The 22,229-nt window shown below is 39.8% G+C and overlaps 3 protein-coding genes and 1 pseudogene across 4 annotated transcripts; 2 read left to right on the forward strand and 2 right to left on the reverse strand.

Annotated features, from left to right (window-relative positions):
* The first annotated feature begins 424 nt into the window (after positions 1–424).
* LOC133733438 (uncharacterized) lies at positions 425–4,230 on the forward strand. 2 transcript variants are annotated; one of them, XM_062161054.1, is made up of 14 exons: positions 428–789; positions 896–958; positions 1,126–1,178; positions 1,376–1,456; positions 1,636–1,709; positions 1,879–1,961; positions 2,292–2,398; positions 2,500–2,642; positions 2,719–2,766; positions 2,999–3,051; positions 3,226–3,310; positions 3,415–3,481; positions 3,586–3,696; positions 3,884–4,230. In XM_062161054.1, exons 1-14 carry the CDS (start codon positions 581–583, stop codon positions 3,994–3,996), a joined length of 1,290 nt encoding a protein of 429 aa, XP_062017038.1. In that variant the 5' UTR covers positions 428–580; the 3' UTR covers positions 3,997–4,230. The 2 variants fall into 2 exon arrangements, with proteins under 2 accessions (XP_062017039.1, XP_062017038.1); XM_062161055.1 differs by lacking the exons at positions 2,999–3,051; positions 3,226–3,310 and having other exon boundaries at positions 425–789.
* A 27-nt stretch (positions 4,231–4,257) lies between these two features.
* Positions 4,258–10,423, reverse strand: LOC133731396 (glucan endo-1,3-beta-glucosidase 14-like; annotated as a pseudogene).
* A 138-nt stretch (positions 10,424–10,561) lies between these two features.
* LOC133729731 (G-type lectin S-receptor-like serine/threonine-protein kinase RKS1) lies at positions 10,562–13,933 on the reverse strand. The gene is made up of 7 exons (XM_062157299.1): positions 12,630–13,933; positions 12,376–12,513; positions 12,049–12,191; positions 11,659–11,869; positions 11,319–11,556; positions 11,083–11,233; positions 10,562–11,008 (listed from the first exon to the last, which is right to left on the reverse strand). Exons 1-7 carry the CDS (start codon positions 13,909–13,911, stop codon positions 10,706–10,708), a joined length of 2,466 nt encoding a protein of 821 aa, XP_062013283.1. The 5' UTR covers positions 13,912–13,933; the 3' UTR covers positions 10,562–10,705.
* A 3,904-nt stretch (positions 13,934–17,837) lies between these two features.
* Positions 17,838–19,044, forward strand: LOC133733439 (F-box protein SKIP27-like). Its single transcript, XM_062161056.1, has 3 exons — positions 17,838–18,214; positions 18,317–18,391; positions 18,480–19,044. The coding sequence occupies exons 1-3, from the start codon at positions 17,975–17,977 to the stop codon at positions 18,729–18,731; spliced, it is 567 nt and encodes a 188-aa protein (XP_062017040.1). The 5' UTR covers positions 17,838–17,974; the 3' UTR covers positions 18,732–19,044.
* The last annotated feature ends 3,185 nt before the right edge of the window (positions 19,045–22,229 follow it).

Below are 22,229 nucleotides of genomic sequence, written 5' to 3' on the forward strand. Positions count from 1 at the left end.
TGTCCACTGATAATCACACCAAGGAAGAAAGAATGCAAACTTTGGTCATGCGAATCGGTTCCATAAATTTTCATTTTATCTATCAACAACCCATCAAATTTCATTCATATGGAATGGAAGTGTCACAAGTAGAATTATAGGATTACAGTACTAATATGAGCCATAAAAAGCCTACCTGCGACAAACTTGACATACATTCCTAACTCTAAAAGCGCAATACCAAAATATGGAGCTATACAATCTCCAAAAACACCATGAACATACGAACGAATTGGTTCCATAACTCTTGTAAACGGCTAGACCACAACAACCAAATAAACCTGTCAGTGCACCAAAATGTCTGGATGGCTTGATAACATAAAGTACATTTTTTAGTCATGAAAAAATTTTGTAGGAATTATTGAGTATTGATGATGGACTAATTGGGCCTGCCCACCCGGTTCACGACCCGGTTCAAAAAGAACTGAAGTGAACTGAAGCAGCAGAAGAGAGAGGACCCTAGTTTTGGCGGTAATGCCAAACACACACTGATTTACACACCAAAGCTCAAATACCCAGAAACTACTCAGGGGTTTAACCAATGGGAGAAGAAGAAGAGCAGCAACACCTATCCAATTCGCCTAACCCAGATACCGAAATTACCGAAAACCCAAGCCACCAGCAGCAAGAAGAAGAGTACTCATCATGGCCGGCGATTCGGTTCGATGTTCCTCCACAGAGAACCTACCACTTCTCCCAGCAGTTCAGAACTCCCTCAAAACCTAACAATTTTCTCAAGGCCGTCAAATGGTTACCTCTCCCACCTCAACCTTTCTTCTAATTTCGAAAATGAAAAGCTCCCTTTTTTTTTTTTTTTGATAATTATTTTTTTCAATTTTATATTTTCTGTGTTCAGGTCGCCGGATGGTTCTTGCTTTCTCACCAGTTCTGAGGACAACACCCTCCGTGTTTTCGCAATGTAAGTTTGTTTTCTTTTGGCTGATTTTGTGCTCTATATGTCGAGATTGCGGAATCAAGTATCATTTATAGCTCAAAATGTAATTGAAAAGCCGAAACTTTGAAATTGCGAACGTATTAGACTGAATAGGAGGTCTACTTACTAAAACCTTGTGTGCATTTTGACAGACCGGAAAGTGGGAATGAATATGTTAACGGCTATTCTGCGCCTTCTGATGAAGGTGAGTTTGTCTTTACCCGGAGATGTTTTTAACTATACTCATTACATTCTGCACCCGGAGATGTTTTTGCTTAGTGTTGCTTGAGTATGTAGAGTTTCAGTATCGAGCTACGTTTGATTACATTTGGGGATGTATCTAAGAGACATGATGCTTTTGGTCTTATATGTTTACTTGATGATTTTACTCTTGAGCTGCAGACTCCTATGCTGCGAGCCTTGTTATCAATGAGGGAGAGTCGGTATATGACTATTGTTGGTACCCTTACATGTCTGCTTCAGGTACTTCTTTAACTCTTGTAATGGGAGAATTGCGTAACTTTATCCTATTATAGCACTGTCACTATATAAATTTGATATATCATAGCAGTAGATATTATCACTGTGGCTATAAGTGAATTTCAGCAGCTATATGATACTGTAAATTAAAGATTGATTTGGAATTTGGTTAACATTTGCAGACCCAGTTACCTGTGTTTTCGCAAGTACAGCTCGTGATCATCCGATTCATCTTTGGGATGCTTCTTCTGGTCAGGTGCTGTCTCATTGTTCCAAATCCACACTATGCTAATGAAATTTGAAGACTGTAGGACTTTTGCTGAGTATCAATGTCGGATATTGCCTGCTTAACTCTTAATATGTATTTGTTAGTTCTATATTCCTATATCTGTTATGACAATTTCTCTTTTGACTGGAAATTGCAGCTACGTTGCACGTACCGTGCTTATGATGCTGTGGATGAAATCACAGCTGCCTTTTCAATTGCCTTTAATCCCAGTGGAACAAAGTAAGTAACGCTTCTTCTTTCTTTCTCAGGATTATGTATATGTCAAATGCGCGTTTTCTGCTTCATCTTATTGTGCTCATAACCTATCATATTTTAGAGTAGAGAGTTTTGGATGGGAATTCATTTTTGAACTTTAATATTGGGCATTGTAAGAAACTAACACATGAAACAGAATGAACTGAGGCATAGGGCTTCATGAATAAATAAGCAATTTGGTGAATTAAAATCACTTAGTTGGGTCCATAAATAACATACAAATTGTTTTTAATTTTTAATTCTAACAGGTGGTTTTTAATTCTAACAGCACAGTACTCTTGTTTTGTTTTCTAGGATTTTTGCTGGATACAACAAACTAGTCAGGGTGTTTGATTTACATCGCCCTGGTAGAGATTACAACCAGTATTCGACGGTTCAAGGAAATAAAGAAGGCCAAACAGGTACATGTTCTTAGTTTAGCTATCTAATAATAGCTCGAATATAAACTTGAAGAAGTTCTGCATGTGCACACCCCTCAGCATGTTTAATTTATTGTGGACAGGTATAATGTCTGCAATGGCTTTTTCTCCAACCCATAATGGAATGCTAGCTATAGGCTCTTACAGCAAGACTACTGCAATATATAGAGAAGATAATATGGAACTTTTATATGTATTACATGGACATGAAGGTGGGATTACACATGTAAGTCAGGAGCCTTATAATTCGTTTGAATTTGATAATAACTTCAGCAGATGAATCGAAACATGTTGCCTTTCAGGTCCAGTTCTCAAAGGATGGAAATTACTTGTATACTGGAGGTCGGAAGGTAAAACACTTTGCTTGTTTCTTCTTTTTTGGCTGGCTTTTATTATTATTTGTTCCTTTTTGGTGGACTATTACTATTGGAAATGCAGTAAACAAAAAATGTAATGACTATAATATGACACATGCTTTATTTGTTCTTGGAAATATTGAAGTATTTTAGTATGCAGTAGTAACATATATGGTCTTAATTCTATTCTCAACGTTGATTAACATTAGCCTATTGTTACTTGAAGGATCCTTATATACTATGCTGGGATATACGCAAATCTGTTGATGTTGTCTACAAGTATGTTTCTTATTTATTTATGATTTGATTAGATATATCCTGTCTAATTTAGAAAAGCTGTGCGTTTCAAAAAAAAAAAAAAGCTGTGGAGTTTCTTTACCTTGGAGTTTTCTTTTCTTTTCTTTTCCTTTCTCTTGTTTTTACCCACCATTATCTTTTTGCACCATGAATTAGGTTATATAGGTCTGCAGAACATACCAACCAGCGGATTCTGTTTGATATTGAGCCACTTGGCCGCCATCTTTGTACAGGTGGTCAGGTAGCATCTTAGCTTTAAATACATATATGAGCATATATTATGGCACAACCAAATCAACACCCTATTTATGTTAATGGTCTGTTTGTCTGTGCATTTGGATTCAGGATGGTTTTGTTCATATATATGATCTTCAAACTGGACAATGGGTGTCCGGCTTCCAAGCTGCATTGGGTAATTATTTTGTTTCCTATAAAAATGTGACGTGTGAGCGCTACTCGCATATAGCTTAATCTCTTCTATTACCAACTCATTCCTATGTTCTATACACAATGCAGATACTGTTAATGGATTCTCTTTTCATCCCTTTCTGCCAATGGCTACAACTTCTTCGGGCCACCGAAGATTTCTTCCTCCTGATGATGGCATTGACGAATTGCATTTGAGTGGTAACTCCTGTAACCCTAATACTAAATACAGATCCTTACTTTTGGGGATATTTCTAGTAATTAGATTGTATGTCCTTCTAGTTTTAGCCTCATACTCTAATTGTCTGTGTGTCATCCATCCATTTTCTCAACAAACTTTGTTTTTCCCACTCAGCATCATCTAAGTAGTTTTCTTGGTTATATGTAGGTCATGAAAATTGTGCTTCTGTGTGGAGTTTCTCTGTTGCTTCAATGGAAGAGAACGTTGTTGAAATTAATGGCGATGATCACAACAGCCAGAACCGGCTCCAGAATCTGTAGCCTAGCTGCTGTATCCCATCTAACAAATCATCTGATAGAAGCTAAAAGGAATATAATTTGCATTGGTGTACACTAATTGAATATGAAGTTTCTTTCAGTCGGATAGAAAATGTGTTCAAGCTTTGCATCCCATATGTGACCCAAATTTGAGCTCAATTTTGAGGGGACTATCGTCTATCTATCCCTGTGAAAACCTTTGTCTGGTTGAATTAAAGTCAATTAACTTTTTTTTTTTTTTTTTCTAGTAAATGAAGATTTTATTGATAATCACAGGCCAGAACGGCACTTATAAATTTCTCAAAAGCGAGAATCACGCACCATTCACTTAAGACATCGAAGCTTACTTAATCAAGGAGCCTAACAAACTACAACATTATAATTTTGTGTGAAAACTTCTTTTGTCAATGCGCTCAATTGCGGTGCTCCAGAAGCTTCCATTATCAAGATGTAAAAAAAACATCATAATCTGCAGGCTAAAAAACCACCTAAGCGTAGTTATTTGGAATAATCCTGCAGGATTTCAAATACGAAACCCTAGAGAACCAGAGGCCAACAGTTGGGTCCCAACTTGGGCAATAACCCCCATATCCTCCCCCAATTTCTTTGGACACCCAATCCATACCAGGTAACCCAACAGATGTGGGCACCCATTCTGATTTGGGCCTCCAATTTGTTCTGGGCCACCAAACTAATTTTTGCACCCAATCTGGGTTGGGCCTCCACTGAGAATTGGGCCACCCAACTGATCTGGGCACCCGCCCAGAGGTGAGCACCCCTCCACCTTTGCCACCGACGGAGGCTGCCGCAGTCATCCCTGCCGCCACTCGCTGCAACTGATGTGCAGAGCTTCTTGTCTCCGACTCCATCGACTGACGCACAACAGGAGCATCCTCAAATTCCGAAGAACCGAGTCCTAAGACTCGCAACACTCCTCTCTGGTGCCTTTCGTGCTCTGGCGTCCAAATCAATTCGACCGCCCTCCACGGCCTGCCAAAGATCATCGTCTCCCGCAAAACTAGCATCTCATTCCATTCCTTCTGGGCTTCAAGGTGTTGTCTGGGTGATTGAGAGCCAGGCGTCAGCCATGTTTGCCAAGCAGTTGCCTGGAGGCGCCCCCTTGCTGGACGGCTCTTCCAACCCAGATCTTCAAAACTGTCTTTCTGCAAGAACTCATTCCGGCAGGAGGACTCATCAGTGTAGTGTAAGGCAGAACCAAATTCATAGTTCTGTAGATGCAGTAGGGTGCTCGTCAACCATAGTTGACTTCTCGAGTGATAGAGAACGCCGATGTAGAGACCCAAAACCAAGGCGGCTAGGGTTTAGCATCTTTGCCTCGAGATGAATGGCTATGTTGAAGACCAATATTGTATTAAATGTAAGTGAAAGCTGATTCTTATCAAGAGAAAAATTCAGTCACCGTCTCCAAACTATGCTGCCAAGGCCAATTTGATACCCGAACTCTCAAAAGTATCAATGTGATACCCAAACACGTATTTTGGCATCAACGTGATACTTCCGTCAAAAATCTCTAACGGCTTCGTTTGTCTACTGACGTGCCAAGCACGTGAGTCCCAAAAAAAGGTTAAATGACCAATTTACCATTTTTTTTTGTTAATTAATTTTTTTTTTCAATATTACTTTCATTATTACTGCCGAAGCCGATCGATCTAGTTTTCTATTTTCCAGACTTTCAATCTCTCTCCCCATCCCAAGCAAAAGTAGACTGTGGTCATATAAAATCATCATACATTCATGTCCATAACATTTGCTCGGCCTCATTCATATAGGTACCACGCTCCTCCTCTTCTTGTCCACGAATCCTTACCAACTCCAGCTCTGCAGACTGCAGCAATAGAACATCACACAAGAACTTGACTACTCTCTGCAACTACAAGTGGCTTTAGAAACTTAATCGGAGACTCGTTGGAAATCCTAAAGCTATAAAGCATGTTCCACGAGTCATTGTCTCCATACCTTTCCATGACCCAAAAATCAACATAACCAGAGGCAGCAAGACTTACACAACGCCATAGACACAGACACCCTTCACTGCAAAAAACCGCAACACTGAAATTCACACTGTCATCTCCTTCAACCTTAGGAAACGGAAGCCGCAGTCTCCGAAACTCGTCCATCTCCAAATCAAAGACAACAATAGGATCCTCCTCGTCATCAAACTTGAGATTGTAGTCTTCAATTACCCAATGCAACTTCTCGTTTACAATAACGCCTTGACACCTCAATCACCCAATCCGGACGTCAACACACTCCAATCCGGCGAGCACCAATCTCAGATTGCAAAAAGAAAAAAGAAACAAAAAAAGGAAAAAATAACAACAACGACAACACCAACTCCTCAAATCCCCCAGCGTAGCATCAGCGCAGAACAACACCTCTTGCCCATCGTTCGTCAGCATCATTGTCGACGGGGATGCTCGGACTTTATCTGGATTCACTTCTTTCCAGCGACCCAGCATTGTGTTTCTCCCCTTGCTTAATTACCTTTCACATTGAGCAATACATAATTGTGGCTATCTCTGCAAATCTATGCTCGAACTTGAACACGTTCTTTAGCCGGTCTTCTTTTTGGGAGAAACATCGTTCACCGGAAGTTGGAGCCCATTGCAGGAGCCCAATAGCAAGACGTCGCAGTCGGGTTGGGTTAAAGGGGAGGCGAGCTTTACGGCGAAGTACGGTCTCCGAAGGAAGATCATAAGCTGCCAGCCAAGCCTGGCCCATCCCCACCACAGCCATTGCCGCCAGACCGCCAAGTGTTCTGCCCCGCCGGTATCTCCAGACCGCCGCCGAACCGCCATCGCCGCCCCATGGGTAAGCGTTACATCTGCCAAACAGCACCCTTCCCAGATCGAATTCAAGGAACCCCACCTGGATCGGTTTCGATGGAGATTGAAAGAAGGAGTGTGCGGGTTAGGGTTTGGTTCATATGGGCCGATTCGAAGTGGGATTGAGCGAATTTAGAGGATCATCTCGTCAGAGGATGAACTCTGACATTGAATTGCCTCCCTCTCTCTCTCAGGTGATTTGGGGAAAATGGGAGTCAAGCGTCCGAGCGTGTAGTGCAGATCCAGTTTTTTATTTATTTTTTATTTATTTTTTTAATTATTTTTTTAATTAGTTAGTAGTGAAAGACCATTCTACCCTTGATAAAAATATCACATGGGATCCACGTGCTTGCCACGTCAGCAGACAAACAGAGCCGTTAGAGATTTTTTACGGAAGTATCACGTTGATGCCAAAATACGTGTTTGGGTATCACATTGATACTTTTGAGAGTTCGGGTATCAAATTGGTCTTGGCATCATAGTTTGAGGACGGTGACTGAATTTTTCTTTTTTATCAAACATAATTTCATTAGTCATAATAAGTTATATATAACATATTATTGGAATCACTAGCCCTTTTTTTAATCATTTTTTTTATTTCTGTTTCCTAGAATGAAACAGAAAGGGAAGGGATGCATTTTTTGTCGACGAGGTATTCATTGGTAAAAACCTCCTATATGTTAATTTGTTTTTTTTTTTTTGAAATGGGATGTTAATTTGTTTTATTTCACAAAAGAGTTTGTACATGCACGCGCCTGAAGGAAAAAGTGTGATCTTCCTTCCTGTCCGGCGGCGAGCCCTTCGCTGTCGTCGGACGAGTTTAGTCATCCTCGTGTGGGTCTGATATGTGGCCGAGCTTCTCGATCCATGTTTCTTGTTTGGATTAGGGAGATTGCGGCGGCGATGTGTGAGATGAGGAATGGGAGCGATCGCAGCAGTTGTCGTCGCGGTATGGCTGGATTCGGATCGGCGGCAGGATTCCTTTTGATCTGGGTGGTGTCTGATTTGGTGGGGTCGTGGTGGCGAATCTGGGTTGGTGCTATGGGATTTGATCTAGGGACGAATCCGATCTGGGATGGATCGGGCACACTCTGGTTGGGATATGGTTTGCTCATGGTGGCGCGAGTTGGCATGATCGGGATGGCAGAAGGTGGGTGGTCCAGCGAATCTGGCGCGACGGGGCAGCGGTGGCCGGGGCTTGGATGGCGGCTGTGGTTTTTCCTATTTCTTGGGTGGAGGCATGGGCTTGGGCTTGGGCCCTCTTTCTGGGCCCAGCCTGGGCATTTTATGTTTTTATTTTTGCTTATGTTAGTTGGTTAGTATTGTCTCGCCTTTGGCGTGTAATAAGTCCCTGCACCTATCTTGTAGGGCTAGTCGGGTTAACTGGATGTGTGTGCACTCCAAGTGCCTTGTTTGGCCTAGTGAGGCGGCGATCCATTCTGATTAAATGGTCGCAATCTCTTAGTGGCAGGATGAAACTCAGTGTCATCGGGTTTGATCTCCAGCGACAACATAGTAGGAAAGCTGTGATTTGGGTAATTATGTTTCGTTGTAATCAAGTTATCTTTCCGCTCTGTCAAAGCAAACGGAGTAGCCAGTCATGCACTATTTGCTAATTGGTACTTGTTTGAATACATGTATTTGGTAGAAACTTCTGATATTATTTCGGGACGTATTCTAAATGCTTATGTAATAAGGGGTTTAAGCTTAATGTCCTCATTGTATTCGACAGTTTCATTAATCGAGGCTTGAGGGCAGATGCACCACCCCTTTATTCATAAAAAAAAAAAAAAAAAACCTCTTATATGCTTTGTTCACTCTACATGTATGTTTAGTTCACTGTACATGCAAACTTTGTCGCCCAAAATTCCACGCATATCCATCACATAATTGTCGGCAAAAGCCTCCTCAAAAATTAAAGAAATAAAAAAAATGCAACTTTTGCCGACGAACTTTCATCATTTGAAACCTCCCGCACAAAAATTTGCCGATGAAATTTGCTCCATTAAGAAGTGACAGACTTATCCCAATGGAATATTCGTTGGATAAATCCTCCAACAAAACAAGTTAAATAGAAAACGAAGCACCTTTTGCTTACTGTTTTACAGCAAATTGTAAAACTGAACTTTAGAGGATCAACTCCCCTGATCAAATTGTAAAATTGCTTACTGTCAGCAATGATCGTATCTCCCCTGAACAAACTAGTGAAACTGAACTTTAGAGGATCAACTCCAATTTGCCTATTTGGTCTTCTAGCTTTTATATACTTGGAACGTCAGCAAAGCAACAAACATGATCAAGTACATCCGGCTTCCTATTGTTGCCCAGATTGTAAGCTCTAGTTCCATTTGGTTGAAAGAGACCAAAATTCCTCTCTGAAGTTGGTCCAGGCTTCATATTCTCATTAAAAAGAGCAAACAGGTAGACTTCAAGACTAGGCTTCAAAGGTGTACATTCATTTGCCAATTGCCTCCTCAACAAATTCCCATTGTAGATAGCAGCATGCTCTAGACTTGCACCAACTTCATTGGCATCACCATTTGATGGCCATCCGGTCTCCGCAACTGTAACCTCTATTTCACTGAAACCCAATTTAGACATGGCAAAAGTGACTGCATCTACTTGTGCGTATAACATGTTGTCATAATGTAAATTAGTATTAGGGTCAGTCACTCCTACTGATGAACCAGCATTATTAAAAAGCACATAGTCTACTGGAATTTCTTTCTAGTTGTCCTTGTATATGAAGTAATTAAGGATACGGGTTGATCCAAAACAGTGCCTTTGTGCTCTACAAGAACTGTAACACTTGTGACATCACAGAAGAGACCTCACTTTTGAAACTGCCAGCAGAAGGCGGATAAGATTCTTCCATCACTGAGTAAGAAAAAGGCGTTGACACCTTGATGTATGAATCAAGGCCTAACTGAGATAGTGCCCCTTTAATGCTGGACATGGCCGGTACAAGGTTAGCTAGCAAGTCAGTTGCATCCACCTCATTCTCTACCGCAATGCTGGTGATTGTTGCGGGAAAATAAGGCTTGATGTGTGTGTTAACCCAGAGAACGGCTGCTTGGGGGTTGGTTAATTCGCCCAGCATTGCGTTTTCAATTGTTACAGTAGCTCAATGCCGGAATTTGCAAATGCAGCTAGCATTTGAGGATTTGTGTCATAAAAATTCTTGTTTTTGTGATGTTATTGGAGCTTAATAGGTTCACAACTTGCTGTGGTGTTAGCAACTTGTTGCCAAGTTGGCCATAGTTGATACCAAGTGATGCAACTCCTTGTAGGAAACAGATCAGCGAACAGATCGAGAAGAAGCATAGCAGTATTGATTCTGTTAAAAGTTTGCCATAGACTGTTCAGTGAAAAGTTTGCTTGCAATTCAATGAAAAACTAGGCACCAGAAGACTGCTAGCACTACTCAGTCTCACACCAAGAATTCATCTAAATTACCCAGAGGCAGGGAATATGATTCATAGTTACTAGGACAAAAGTCTGGCTCTCCCCTAGGAAATCATACTTTCCTTAACAAACTTGGAAACCAAAAATAAATTAAGAAAGTCTAGCACAAGTAATCCCATCTTTGATCAGCTGATCCATCCATTGCTAGTGGTTTCCTTCTTTACCATTAAATTCTGACTTGATGTTTTTTCCATCTTTAAATGCAGATCGGCCACGTTTGGTACCCCTGTTGATATTAGGAAATGGATTAGATTGGATTGTAATATCCTAATCTTAGCTGGTGTTGGCAGAAACAGATAGAAAATGGATGGGAAATTAAAAACAGAAAATTCTGATGAAATATTAATAATTAATTAATTTAAAAACAGGTACATATTGTCAGAACTTTAAGTTTCGCATCATTATCGAGCTTCCATTGTAGTTATTGTCAAGTCATTTATAGAATAAGATCCATTTGGAAGTAATGGATCAACATCAACGCCAGAGTCTCTTCTGTAAACAAATGCTGGATGCTTAGGCAATGGGGGAGATGCTTCACCACTCAACATGAAAACGATGGCTGACATGGCAGGTCGGTCCTTTGAATCTTCTTGTACACACAAGAGCGCAACTTGTATGCATCTCATTACTTCATTAGGCTGATATGACTTCAGTGTCGAATCAACAATATCTAAGGCTCTGCCTTCACCCCAGAGCTCCCAAACCTGCAGTTGAAATTTGGTTTAAAAAACAAATGAATGCTAAGGGATAAAATGTTAGAAAAATATGTTTTGCTTACACGTGCTATCAAGTTCATGGAAGGATCCTCCAGATCAGAATCATTGTTTTTCCGGCCACTTACAATCTCCAACATTATGATCCCAAAACTAAATACATCAGATTTCATGGAAAATCTTCCAAATACTGCGTACTCTGGTGACATGTAGCCACTGTGTATAAACAATGTAGAATGTCATAGACTCATAGCCAAAAAATGGCATAATGAAGATTAAATGTGATATTTATTATTCTTACTATGTGCCAACAATTCGGCTCGTCTTATCTTGCAGTTGATCTCCGTGGAATATTCTAGCCATGCCAAAATCAGAAATTTTTGGGTTCATCTCAGCATCTAGAAGAATATTGCTAGTTTTCAGATCTCTATGGATGATCCTCAATCTTGAGTCTTGGTGAAGATACAGAATCCCACGAGCAATCCCGTTGATAATTTCAAAGCGCTTTTCCCAATCCAAGAAGGACCGTCTTGTGTTATCTACATCAAAATGCAAATGGTACTCTTTAGTAAAGAAGCTTCAAAAATGTTCTTTATATTTGAGAAATGGCTTGAACCAATCATTATTTCATCTACACGTACCAAAAAGAAAGGAGTTCAAGCTTTTGTTAGGCATGTATTCTAGCACTAACATCCTTTCTTCTCCCTTTATACAACAGCCTAAAAGTTTCACAAGATTCCTGTGTTGAAGTCTTGCTATAAGTGCAACTTCATTTTTGAATTCTTCGATCCCTTGTCCTGAAGTTTGTGACAATCTTTTCACAGCAACTTTCTGTTCATTTGGTAGCTGACCCTGAAGTTATGTCCAATATCGATATCAATCTTTCACATAGTTAAGACCTTTAAGGAGCAACTAAACTGTTGATTAATTAATTAAGAATAGTGAATGAAACAGCCATGCCAGAACCTAACATAGCCAGAACAAAAAGAAGATTTTAGAGCCTAGAAATGTTTAGGAATTTGTTGCTATACCTTATAAACAGAGCCAAATCCACCATGGCCAAGTTCATTGACACGAGAGAAGTGGTCTGTTGCTGCGACTATTGTGTCAAGATCGAAAAATTGCAATTCAGGGTGTCTCTGTTTTTCCACAAGCTCCTCTGCCTCCACAAAGTCTACGCATAGACAATAAACAATTATTCTCTACATCATTTTATCCCACTTTAGTCCATGTTTTCAAGATGCAGATGATCTTGTTGAAGTTCTTTCATGTGATTTACAGATGGAACAAGTGTTACCAGCTCATAACAACTAAAGCAGTTTAACTAATTAATTAAAATAGATGAGAACGTCTTTCACCTTTTGTGTTCCTGTTCTTCTTGCGCCACCAACATGCAAGCATAATGATTAGTACCAATGCTAGCACAACAGACAGTATTGGAATAGCCAGCATACCCCTCCTTTCCAAGAAACCTTCTGATCTTCTGGCATTTGCAGCTACATAAGAGGGTGACAAAGGATTAGGAAACAATGACATAAAAAACAAGTAATTTTGACATTCAAAACTTATATGTAGTTAGTTGAGTTTGCTTTCATTGCAAGCAGATTAGTACCTAACACGGTCGCATTCACACGAACGTAGAGATCTTGTCCAATCTCTGTGTACATTTTAATGTCCATCAAGTCATCATACCATGTCAAGCAATCAACACGCCCTTCATTTTCAGTGCTCAAATATGCAGTGCAAGTACAATTTCTTAGGCACTCCTGCTCACACTCTTTGGCACTCATACCTGATTTTGACAATGCTCCTATCGATGTGTCAGGATATTTAACTCTTGCCACCTTCACAAACCCGTCTCCATCTCCACACTTCAACAAACCAAGTCGATTACTCACACATCCACCTGACCCATTTTTATGATTCCAATCACTTATAGAATTAGGCACATACCCTGGTAAACAATCACACCAAAACATAATAACATTGTCAGGGAGACATTTGCTGTTGGCACCGCACTCTCCATACCAGTCACACCGGGACTTCGGTGCAGAGAAGCCTACCTTCCATTGAAGGCCACCATCATCCCATGTAAAGCCTTCTACCGCAGAATCAATCACTGTTGCTCTTGTAATTGCATTGGTGTTATTCATGGGATAATAAGTTTCCTCTTGATTAGTGACCAAACCCGTTATCCCTGGATCACTTCGCCAATACTTACTCGAACCCTTGTACATAATGAATTGGGCGGATGCAATCTGATTTGGATAGAGCCTTAAGGTATAGTCCCCAGTTCCAGGGTCATCTTGTGACTTCCAAGATGTTAAAACCCATTCTTGCCCAGTTTTCCAATTCATCCCAACTTTCATACCTGGAATTAAAGTATCTGTGGGATGATCAAAACTTTGCCATAAAAAGCTTTCATTATTATCATCCTGGAACACAACTAGATTTCCTGTATCTAAAAGCTGTGCAGATAAAGTGCTTGTGTTAACATTTTGAACCGACCGCGACACATTAGTAGACCAAATAGGACTGCTCTCCATGTTATAAGCATAAAGGACTAGTTCTCCATACCTGTTTATTGTGAGCACACCAGAGGTATCATTGATGGGATTGTTCCTGTTTGCAACCCACACCACTATTTTATTAGATACTCTAGTCTGAGAATACCAAATTCCCACATACCGGTAGCTAGAATTTCCGGGGCTGAAGAAACCCAATTCAAACTTGCTCTGTTTGGACACCAAAACTCCACCATCATCCTTCAGTTGTTCTTGGTTCCATGTTATGGTGTCCCTGGATTCGCAAAATCGGAAGAGGAGGAAGAGAAGCAGAGCTTTGAATAACATATTCTGGGCATTTGCAACTTTGTTGGTATGAAACAGTGGCATTTTTTCTGATTTTTATAGTTGTCTTACGTTGATCTTCTTATCTTCTCAACTTTCCCAATAGTCCAATAATAGGACACATTTTGTCAATTATGCACAACAAATTGACCAGAATGGTCTTGGTCTCTTGGATGTTGACTGGGGAAAAATTGAACGAGTTTTAAATTAAAATGGTCTTGGATGTTGACTAAATGACTCATATTATAACGAAAGAAAATGATTTTCTTAGCTGAGACTCTGAGAGTTAACGGAGTATGCACTAACGAAGTATCTGAATACCCAACCACTGCAAGTGGCCTAGTGGTTATTGCCTAGTTGGGTGTGCTCCCCAATCTAGGTTCGAACCCCGAAGCTGTCAAAGTGGCCAGGCACTGTGCTGCAATGCACAGTTGGAGCATTTCACATGCGCCGAATGGGTTTATCTTGGGCCTAGGAAGCCTTTGGGTTCCCCTTGACAAAGTCAAAAAAAAAAAAGTATCTGAATACCCAACCCATCCAACTTTGAAAATTCTAGAGAGAGAGAGAGAGAGATTTCTGCCATTCCATTCATTGAGAGTCAACCGTCAATAAGCCCTTAATGAAGTATTACTTTGGGCTTATTAATGAAGTATTACTTTGACAAAAAAAAAAGTATCTGATTACCTGCGTGAAGGATCATAATATATTATTTTGTTTTCGTTTGACAAAAACAGAAAGTTGAAGGGAGAAACGCCAAAACATGTCCTGCTCCTATGTATGTACTTTTCTTCTATGTATGCAATGCTAATATATAAATTGAAGGCCAATGAATGTGATAGTACATCACATGATGATAAACTTAATCGTGTGCTTGCCTAGCAAAGCAGTAAATTTAATAACGAACTAAAACAATAAGAGTTACGTACGTGTGATAATTACAAACAACAAGAGCTTGTATCATTATCGAGCTTCCACTGCAGTTATTGTCAAGTCATTTGTAGAATATAAATCATTTCGGTACTTATGGATCAACATCAGTGCCGGAGGTTCCACTGCTTGTTGAAAAGCTTGTTGCTGATGCCTCCACTGTGAGTGCTCACCTTTACTAGCACATTTCTTGAGGTAGTGAATGACTTTATCCCAAAACCCTAACCACTCGGATGAATTTATCAGTGTGTTTAGTTGAGAAGTTTGTTTGGTGGTTATTTAAATTATTAATGTTCTCTGTGAATAATTAGGGCTTGGCTGCCAAGATTCACCATGGATCTATTCAAGAGACGCAGTTTTGCTTCTGAAACTTGAGGGAGCTCCAAATAGTTGCAGGATTCGAGCTTCACTAATGCCGGAGAAGTTGTCACTTTTATAAAAAACTGTCCAAAGGCTGAAGAATTTGTTTATTGAGGTGAATGGATCTAAATATCATGACTGTGATCAGTTGTTTTTGTTTGCTTAAATGTAGTTATTCTAACAGTTAATTTGCGGCTGCATTCTTTCTTTCAGTTTTTTTTAACAGTAAAATGGTTAATTTTTATTTGAATTACAATAAATCGAAAGTGTGGGTTATTTTTGTCATCTGGATTAATAACACAATTTTTCTTTCAGCTGAATGAGAATACTTGTGAGAGCGCAATTTACCGCGATATGCTGCAAAATCCAGCCATGGATCACAATATGAGCTTCCTTAATGCACTCAAATTTGTCAAAATAAGAGGGTTTAAGGTTACAAATAAGCAACGTAACACGAACAGTTAGCAAGGTTCATCTTAGACAAGGCGAGGTTCTTAGAATGTATGGTCCTCCTTTGGCCTAGGAACCGATGCCGTTTATGTCGCGGTCTGCCTTATCTACCTCTCAGTGAGCAAGTCAGGTACACCAACATCCTTGTAGGTTGGAAACTGTCTGCCAGATTTATGTGACCAAATGGAGGACATGTATAGTTTCCCAAAACATGTTAGTTCTAGTAAAGAGGAAGAACTTGCTCCATTTGCTTGCTCGATCAAAACTCAAGAGGGTGAAAGCTGAACCAGATGGTCGAGCTTTTCAAACCAATATTTCGACCAGTGTTTTTGCCTTAAAGACTTAAGATGATGTTGTGATCATCGTGTGATGTAGTGTTTTAAAGTTTGCACTGACCATGATAGCTAGATACATGGATTGATACTTGTATCAAATTTATGTACCTTTATGTCACTTCCAAGGTAAATCCATTTGTACCGGTACATTTATATATAACGACTTAAATGAAATGAAAGAACAATACAATGGCAGAGTTTAACAAGCAAAGGTTTGTAACCTTGTGGTATGGGCCAGGAAAACTAGTTTCTGGATGTTCATTGGTCAAAACTCAAACATTTGAATAGACCTGGTGCCACCCAATCTATTTACTAATCATGTTTTGTTCAAAAACCAAAACCTGAGAACAACCCAGGCGTAGGCCCATGACCATTGTGCTTTAAACGGGTCGAACCTTTTGCAAAGACATAGAATCTTTAATTACATTAACGTGTTTTTCTTTTTTGTAAAATCACATGGAAATAACTTTTATTGCCTACGAAGCATTTTAGGCTTTTTGAAAGTCTAAAAGCGCTTTGTTTATGATAGTTCTAAAAATAATCATTGATACAACTTAAGATCTTATAATCCGGCGCTTAGATAAAGATCATGTACTAAAAATTTTGTGAAATTTTCTTTGTTTTTGTTAGATACATAAAAATCTTGTTCTGAGATTCATTTTTAGATATACAATTAGTATATGATATCCATGAGTTTTTTTGTTTTTTTTTCAGATTTTTAAAAACTCAATAAAATTATATAGATAGCAGTGTACTTTTATATTTCATTCACAAAATCTTCAGTAGAGATCGTATCTAAATACACTATAGATCCATGAATAAATATGTTTTCAATTTTAGGTGAGAATCTAACACTCAAAAGCAATTCATTTAGAAGGAAGTGTAGTTTGATAGTCCATAGTCCATTCATATATTTCTCCAACTTCATTCGCAACTTCAAAATCAATTTTAACATATATTTTGTTTTGGTTAATACTCTTCATATATTGGATCATGTGACACATAAGTCATATGCGACTCATGTCTATCACTCTATCACTACTGTACTTGTTGCTTAACCCGAAGGGTTTGTCTAGGATATTAAGGAAAACTTTCTTAAAACGTTTTTGGAAAGGAAATTATGTTTTTACAATTATATTAAGATAATTACCCTAATCTTTAAAACTTGTGATTCAAATTAAACAAAGTGATTAAATATGGTTTAGAATTCTAAATGGAAAGTATTCTTGCTTGTGCAGGTTACAATTTATTTTCGGTATGAAAGAGTAAATTTATTCTTGATAAATTTCATCTATAAAATTTCAAAAAGTATTTACTTAAAGACTTAAAAAAGAGAGTAAAAAAGTTAAAAAAAAGAAAAGATAAACCTAGTATTTAAAAATTAACAGACATGCTTTTGGAGCCCAAAATCTAAAACCCACGTCCACGGCTTTGACGTCTAGTCCAAACCGATGGCTACTAGTACGACAGCCGTCACTCAAATAATCTAGAATCTTCAGTCAAACAATGCTTCCCCACCGTCTTTCACGTCTACACCTCTCCATCCCCACCGTCCACCTGTACTCCTCTCCACGTGTCACCATCCCACCACCTCGTCAACTTCCCTTGACTGTCACCCTATCACCTCCTCACTACCGACACAGCCGACTCAGACCGACCATATCGTCCACGTCACCGCCTGCCCCACACGTGCGCCACCGCAGCCCCTTCCTTTTCGGCACGTGCCACTTTCAAACGGCTAGTTTTCCCTCCTGGTTCCCCATTCTTTTTTAACTGCTGCAAAAACAAAGATAAATTACAGGGGACCCGAGATTTTTTCCAGCAGAAATTTCGGGGTGATTCCATTTACGCGTAGATTATTCTTCTCCACTGTGCACAGTTTTCGAGAACACGCTATATTTTCGTCTCCCCCCATATATAAACCCAATCCCTTTCTTCTTGCTTTCCAATTTTTTCCACACCCACAAACACAAAGCACAAAAATTTGCGAAATCTAAGTCCGAATCTGAGTCAATTTATCAGGTCTTTGTTTGGTTATGGCTTTGGGGAAGAAGTGCAGGAGTAGTTTACTGAAACGCAGCGTTTCGTTCGGAGGAGGAGAAGGGTTTGTTCGAGCTTTGGGGAGGAAGAGGATAGAAATCCCGGATGCGGAGGATTCGTATTCGGGTTTGAGCCCCAAGACTCCATTGAAGAAGCAGAGGAGCGAGTGTTTCGCTTTCGATTTCGATTTCGAGGGTGAAAGTTCTAAACTTGAAGCTCTGCCTCAGGAGATTCTGGTAAGCAAGCGCTAAACCCCCAAATGGGTTTTACTTTTGGATTTAATTGGAATCTGATTTGGTTACTGATTGAAATTTTGTTTCTATATTTGGGTTTTGCAGATTAAGATTCTGTGTGGAGTTGAGCATGAGGATCTTAAACAGCTTTTCCATGTATCTAAGGCGATTAGAGAAGCGGTGAGTATTTATGAACTAGCTTGTTGGTGGATTTTGTTTTGTTTTGGTTAAATTTGGGATTGATTTTGATTTGATTTTTGTGTTGCAGACTCTTATTGCAAAACAGTTCCATTTTGCTTACAGCACACCTAGAAAGATTCGAGCTTTTCGAACCAAGATTGATTTTTCGGAGTCAAATGATGAATTGGAAGAGATTGAAGCTCCGAATGCTCCGAGGCAGCAGAGGCTGCATAGGGCGCTGCCGAGCCAGAAAAAGCTTGAAGAGATATCGGTTAACTTATTGGATTCATTGGAGGAAGGAATGAGAAGAGGGCTCTTCATGGATGAAGATGATGAGTGAGCGACCAGGGATTTTGTACATAGAAATGTCCTGCTTTGCCCTGCTTTGCTGCTTGAGTAGTGTGTGTACATATGGAGAAATTGGTACCAAGCAGATTCTTCAAATTCTCAATCATTGAAGATCAAAACTTGCTTGTTTATCTATTTCTGTACATGTATTAGAAAGAAAGAAAGAAAGAAAGAAACTTTACTTGTTGGTTTATTAAGGGCTCCAATCTTTGAGCCCTTCCACTGAGAATAATATGAAGGATGCAGACTTTGGTTGTGTAATTTATGAGTTTTAATTTATAAAAATCATTAATGTTTCAATGCAATTGTTTTTCTTCTTTATTCTGTGTGTTTCATGCGGTTACGTATCCTTATGGGTTTGATTCATATTGATCCTTACGGGGTTTGATTCATGAGTGTTACTAGGCTTATTGATCATCATGGGTTTGGTTCATATTGATCATCATGGGTTTGATTCATAAGTGTTATTAGGCTTAAGAAAATCATAATAATTTTGCAGCAGCAAGTCATAATGCTTAAAATCTATTAGTGGCCTTATGAAGAAAGTTTGAAGTAAGATCAATTAGAGGATCTTATTGAGAGAAAACAGGGAAAGTTATAGGCTTCAGTTACAATATGTTTGAAAATTATTAATGACAGTATGAAGAAATTTAATTGGGACAAGATCAATTAGAAGATCTTATTGAGAGCAAACTTGGTAAAGTTCTTAATAACCAAGAGTAGTAATCATCTTAGCTAAATTTTAGCTGTAAAATTAGGTATTTGGGTAGATACCTATCTGGTTTCTGGTAAGCATCATTCATAACGTTTTCCCTTTTAATATCTGGTCTTAAATTTGGTTTGCATTTCAATTTAAAAAAAAAAAAGTTATGCATCCAAGTTTGGAAAAAAGAAAGGGAAGCAGAATTTATTATCTGCTGCCCTCTAAATTTTGTCCTCTTTTCTGCATTATTTTTTTGAAGAAATTTTGGTGTTCATCATTCGGGGTTTGCTTTAGAGAATTAGGGATTGAATAAAGAACACAAGGATTTTTCTCACATTTGTCTTTTTCTTAAAATTCGAACCTAAGGTAGAGTTTAGAGTTAGGTTCACAACTTGATTCCATGCTCAAATCATAAGAAGTTTAATCACAAATTTACATGGTATAGTATCAAAACAATGAGAACTACGTTTTTTTTTTTTTTTTTTGAATAGAAGTTGATTGTTATTCAATAAATCAACAGCCAATTGGCCATAGCTTACAAAACTTACATAACCAGTCCAGCAAGAAAATCCGGAAAACCTATCCAAGCTAAAGCAAACTATTTAAAATCAATGGGAAGCTCACATTTAAGCAAGCTGCCCAAGCATAAGAAAGTTTCGCCTCCTACGGAAAGAAATCATTCAACTAGCCCTCACTTGCCAGTCACGCAATTGTGGTACAAGCAAGAAACTAGAAACGTCATAGAAGACTCATAGAAACCTAATCACACTCAAACAGGCTTAAGACCCCAATCAAAGCAATTAAACAATAGCCAGCTCCTTCCCTGGCGAGTTGGAGCTGATAGTTGCACCATCATTGTTACCTTCATCTTTCTCATTCCTCAAAGTACGCTTATTCCTTCGTCCAACAGGACGGCCTTTTTTCTTTGGAGCTGTCCCTAACGAAATCGGAACCTCCACCAACTCACCAAGGTGAAATTCCGGAGGTATGAAAGACAACCTAGGCTTAAAACTCTTCTTTTTCACACCCAAGGTAAAATGTTTTTCTGAATTTACCCCAACAGCAAGGCCATTTATATTGGCCCCATCAGCAAAGTAGTCTGGCCCAGTCCCATGCAGCCCCGGCCCAAGGCCATGCTGAGCAATCCCAGTCAACCCACCGGTCAACCCTAATTCAAAATTAGGGTTTGCCGCCGAATTTTCCGGAACGCGTACAGAGCTCCTCGCGGCCGGCGAACCCGATCCCATCACTAGCGTTCCAGCCACTTCCGTCACTCCAGAAACCTCTGGCGCACCTAGTCCCACCGTCACCAGCATCTCTGACCCAGCAACCAACCCAGAAACCGCCGCTTCCGACGCCGCCAACCCACCTGGGTTTGCATCCACCGCGCGGTCCGACACCGCTAGAGCCAGCGCAGCACGCGCCTCCGCCTCCAATCTGCCATCACATATACCCCCACCATGACCGAAAAAACCACAAGCCGCACACAGCCCATGACATTTTTCATACTGGAGTTCCACCACCACCGAGACCGTCGAAGAGAATTAAAAGGTCCGCCGCGCCCAAATCCTCCGCCGAACGTCCTGTACCACACGGATCCTCTGAATCGAATCCTTCCGCTGCACCGCCCCCTGATCAACCCGAACGAAGGAACCCAACGCTCGTCCAATTAGGGTCAAGGCCTTCTCGTTGCACATAGCAATGCGCAACCCCTTCACCGCCACCCAAACCTCCAGGAGATGCAATGGAGCCGCCCCTAGATCTGAAACGCCATCATAGTCTGCTAGTAGCAACATAGAGTTGTTGTAAAACCATGGACCGCTTGAGAGAATCCGATTCTTCACCTCACTATCCTTGAATTGGAAGACAAAGATATCCTCCTCCTCCTGCCGGATCAGAACTCTCTCCTTCAACCCCCAAACGTTGGAGATCGCCGCCGAGAATGACGGGATCACCACTGTCTTCTTGGATAAAAGCCGACCACAAAGGTAGAAGAATGAATCATGGATTGCATCCTCTCCTCCAACAAGGCTCACCATGGCCTCCTCAGAAAGTGCAGAAGGAGCCACCGTGTTCTCCTCCGCCATCGCGCCGCAACTCGATCAATGATACGGCTAGGGCAGAGAAACCCTAGCAGAGCAAAGTCGACACCACCTTTTTAACTCAATTACAATGAGAACTACGTTGCTTCAGGAGCTCAGAAATTAACTCACACAATTGGAATTGTAATTTTAGTGATTCGCACATCTCCTTGAATAGATTATGTCTTATAGGGTTATGTTATCCGATGCTTACACCTACATGAACTTATTATGATTCATCACTTCCCCAATATAAGTAAACATTGTTTACCGTTCTTGTAAAGATTTATAACTACTTTCGATAGTTATCACTGCCTTCATGAACTATCTCAATTTCCCAATTTCTTTGCGCAACCAAGGATCACTTTCAGAACAAATGAAGTCATTAAATCTATTCATTACAAGACTAACAAAGAACAAATGCGTAGCCAAAAGAAAGACATTAAAGTGATTTGTTGTTTGAGTGAAACTTAATTTGTTGAAAACTAGCTTGGTTATCTTAATTTTTTTACTTCGCTAGTTGCACTAAGCAGTCGCCTATTTCCAAAAATAATAGTCTTCCATACGATAATGGTAAGTGTTCGTAGTAGAACATCAAGAAATCTATACAACTTTATGCTACACAAGAGAAGGTTTTAGACTATTTATGATCATTAATCTATAAAATTAATAATGTTTCTATGCAATTGTTCTGTTCTGTTTTTCT

The sequence above is a fragment of the Rosa rugosa genome, chromosome 2 (genome assembly GCF_958449725.1).
Source record: "Rosa rugosa chromosome 2, drRosRugo1.1, whole genome shotgun sequence".
NCBI lineage: Eukaryota > Viridiplantae > Streptophyta > Magnoliopsida > Rosales > Rosaceae > Rosa > Rosa rugosa.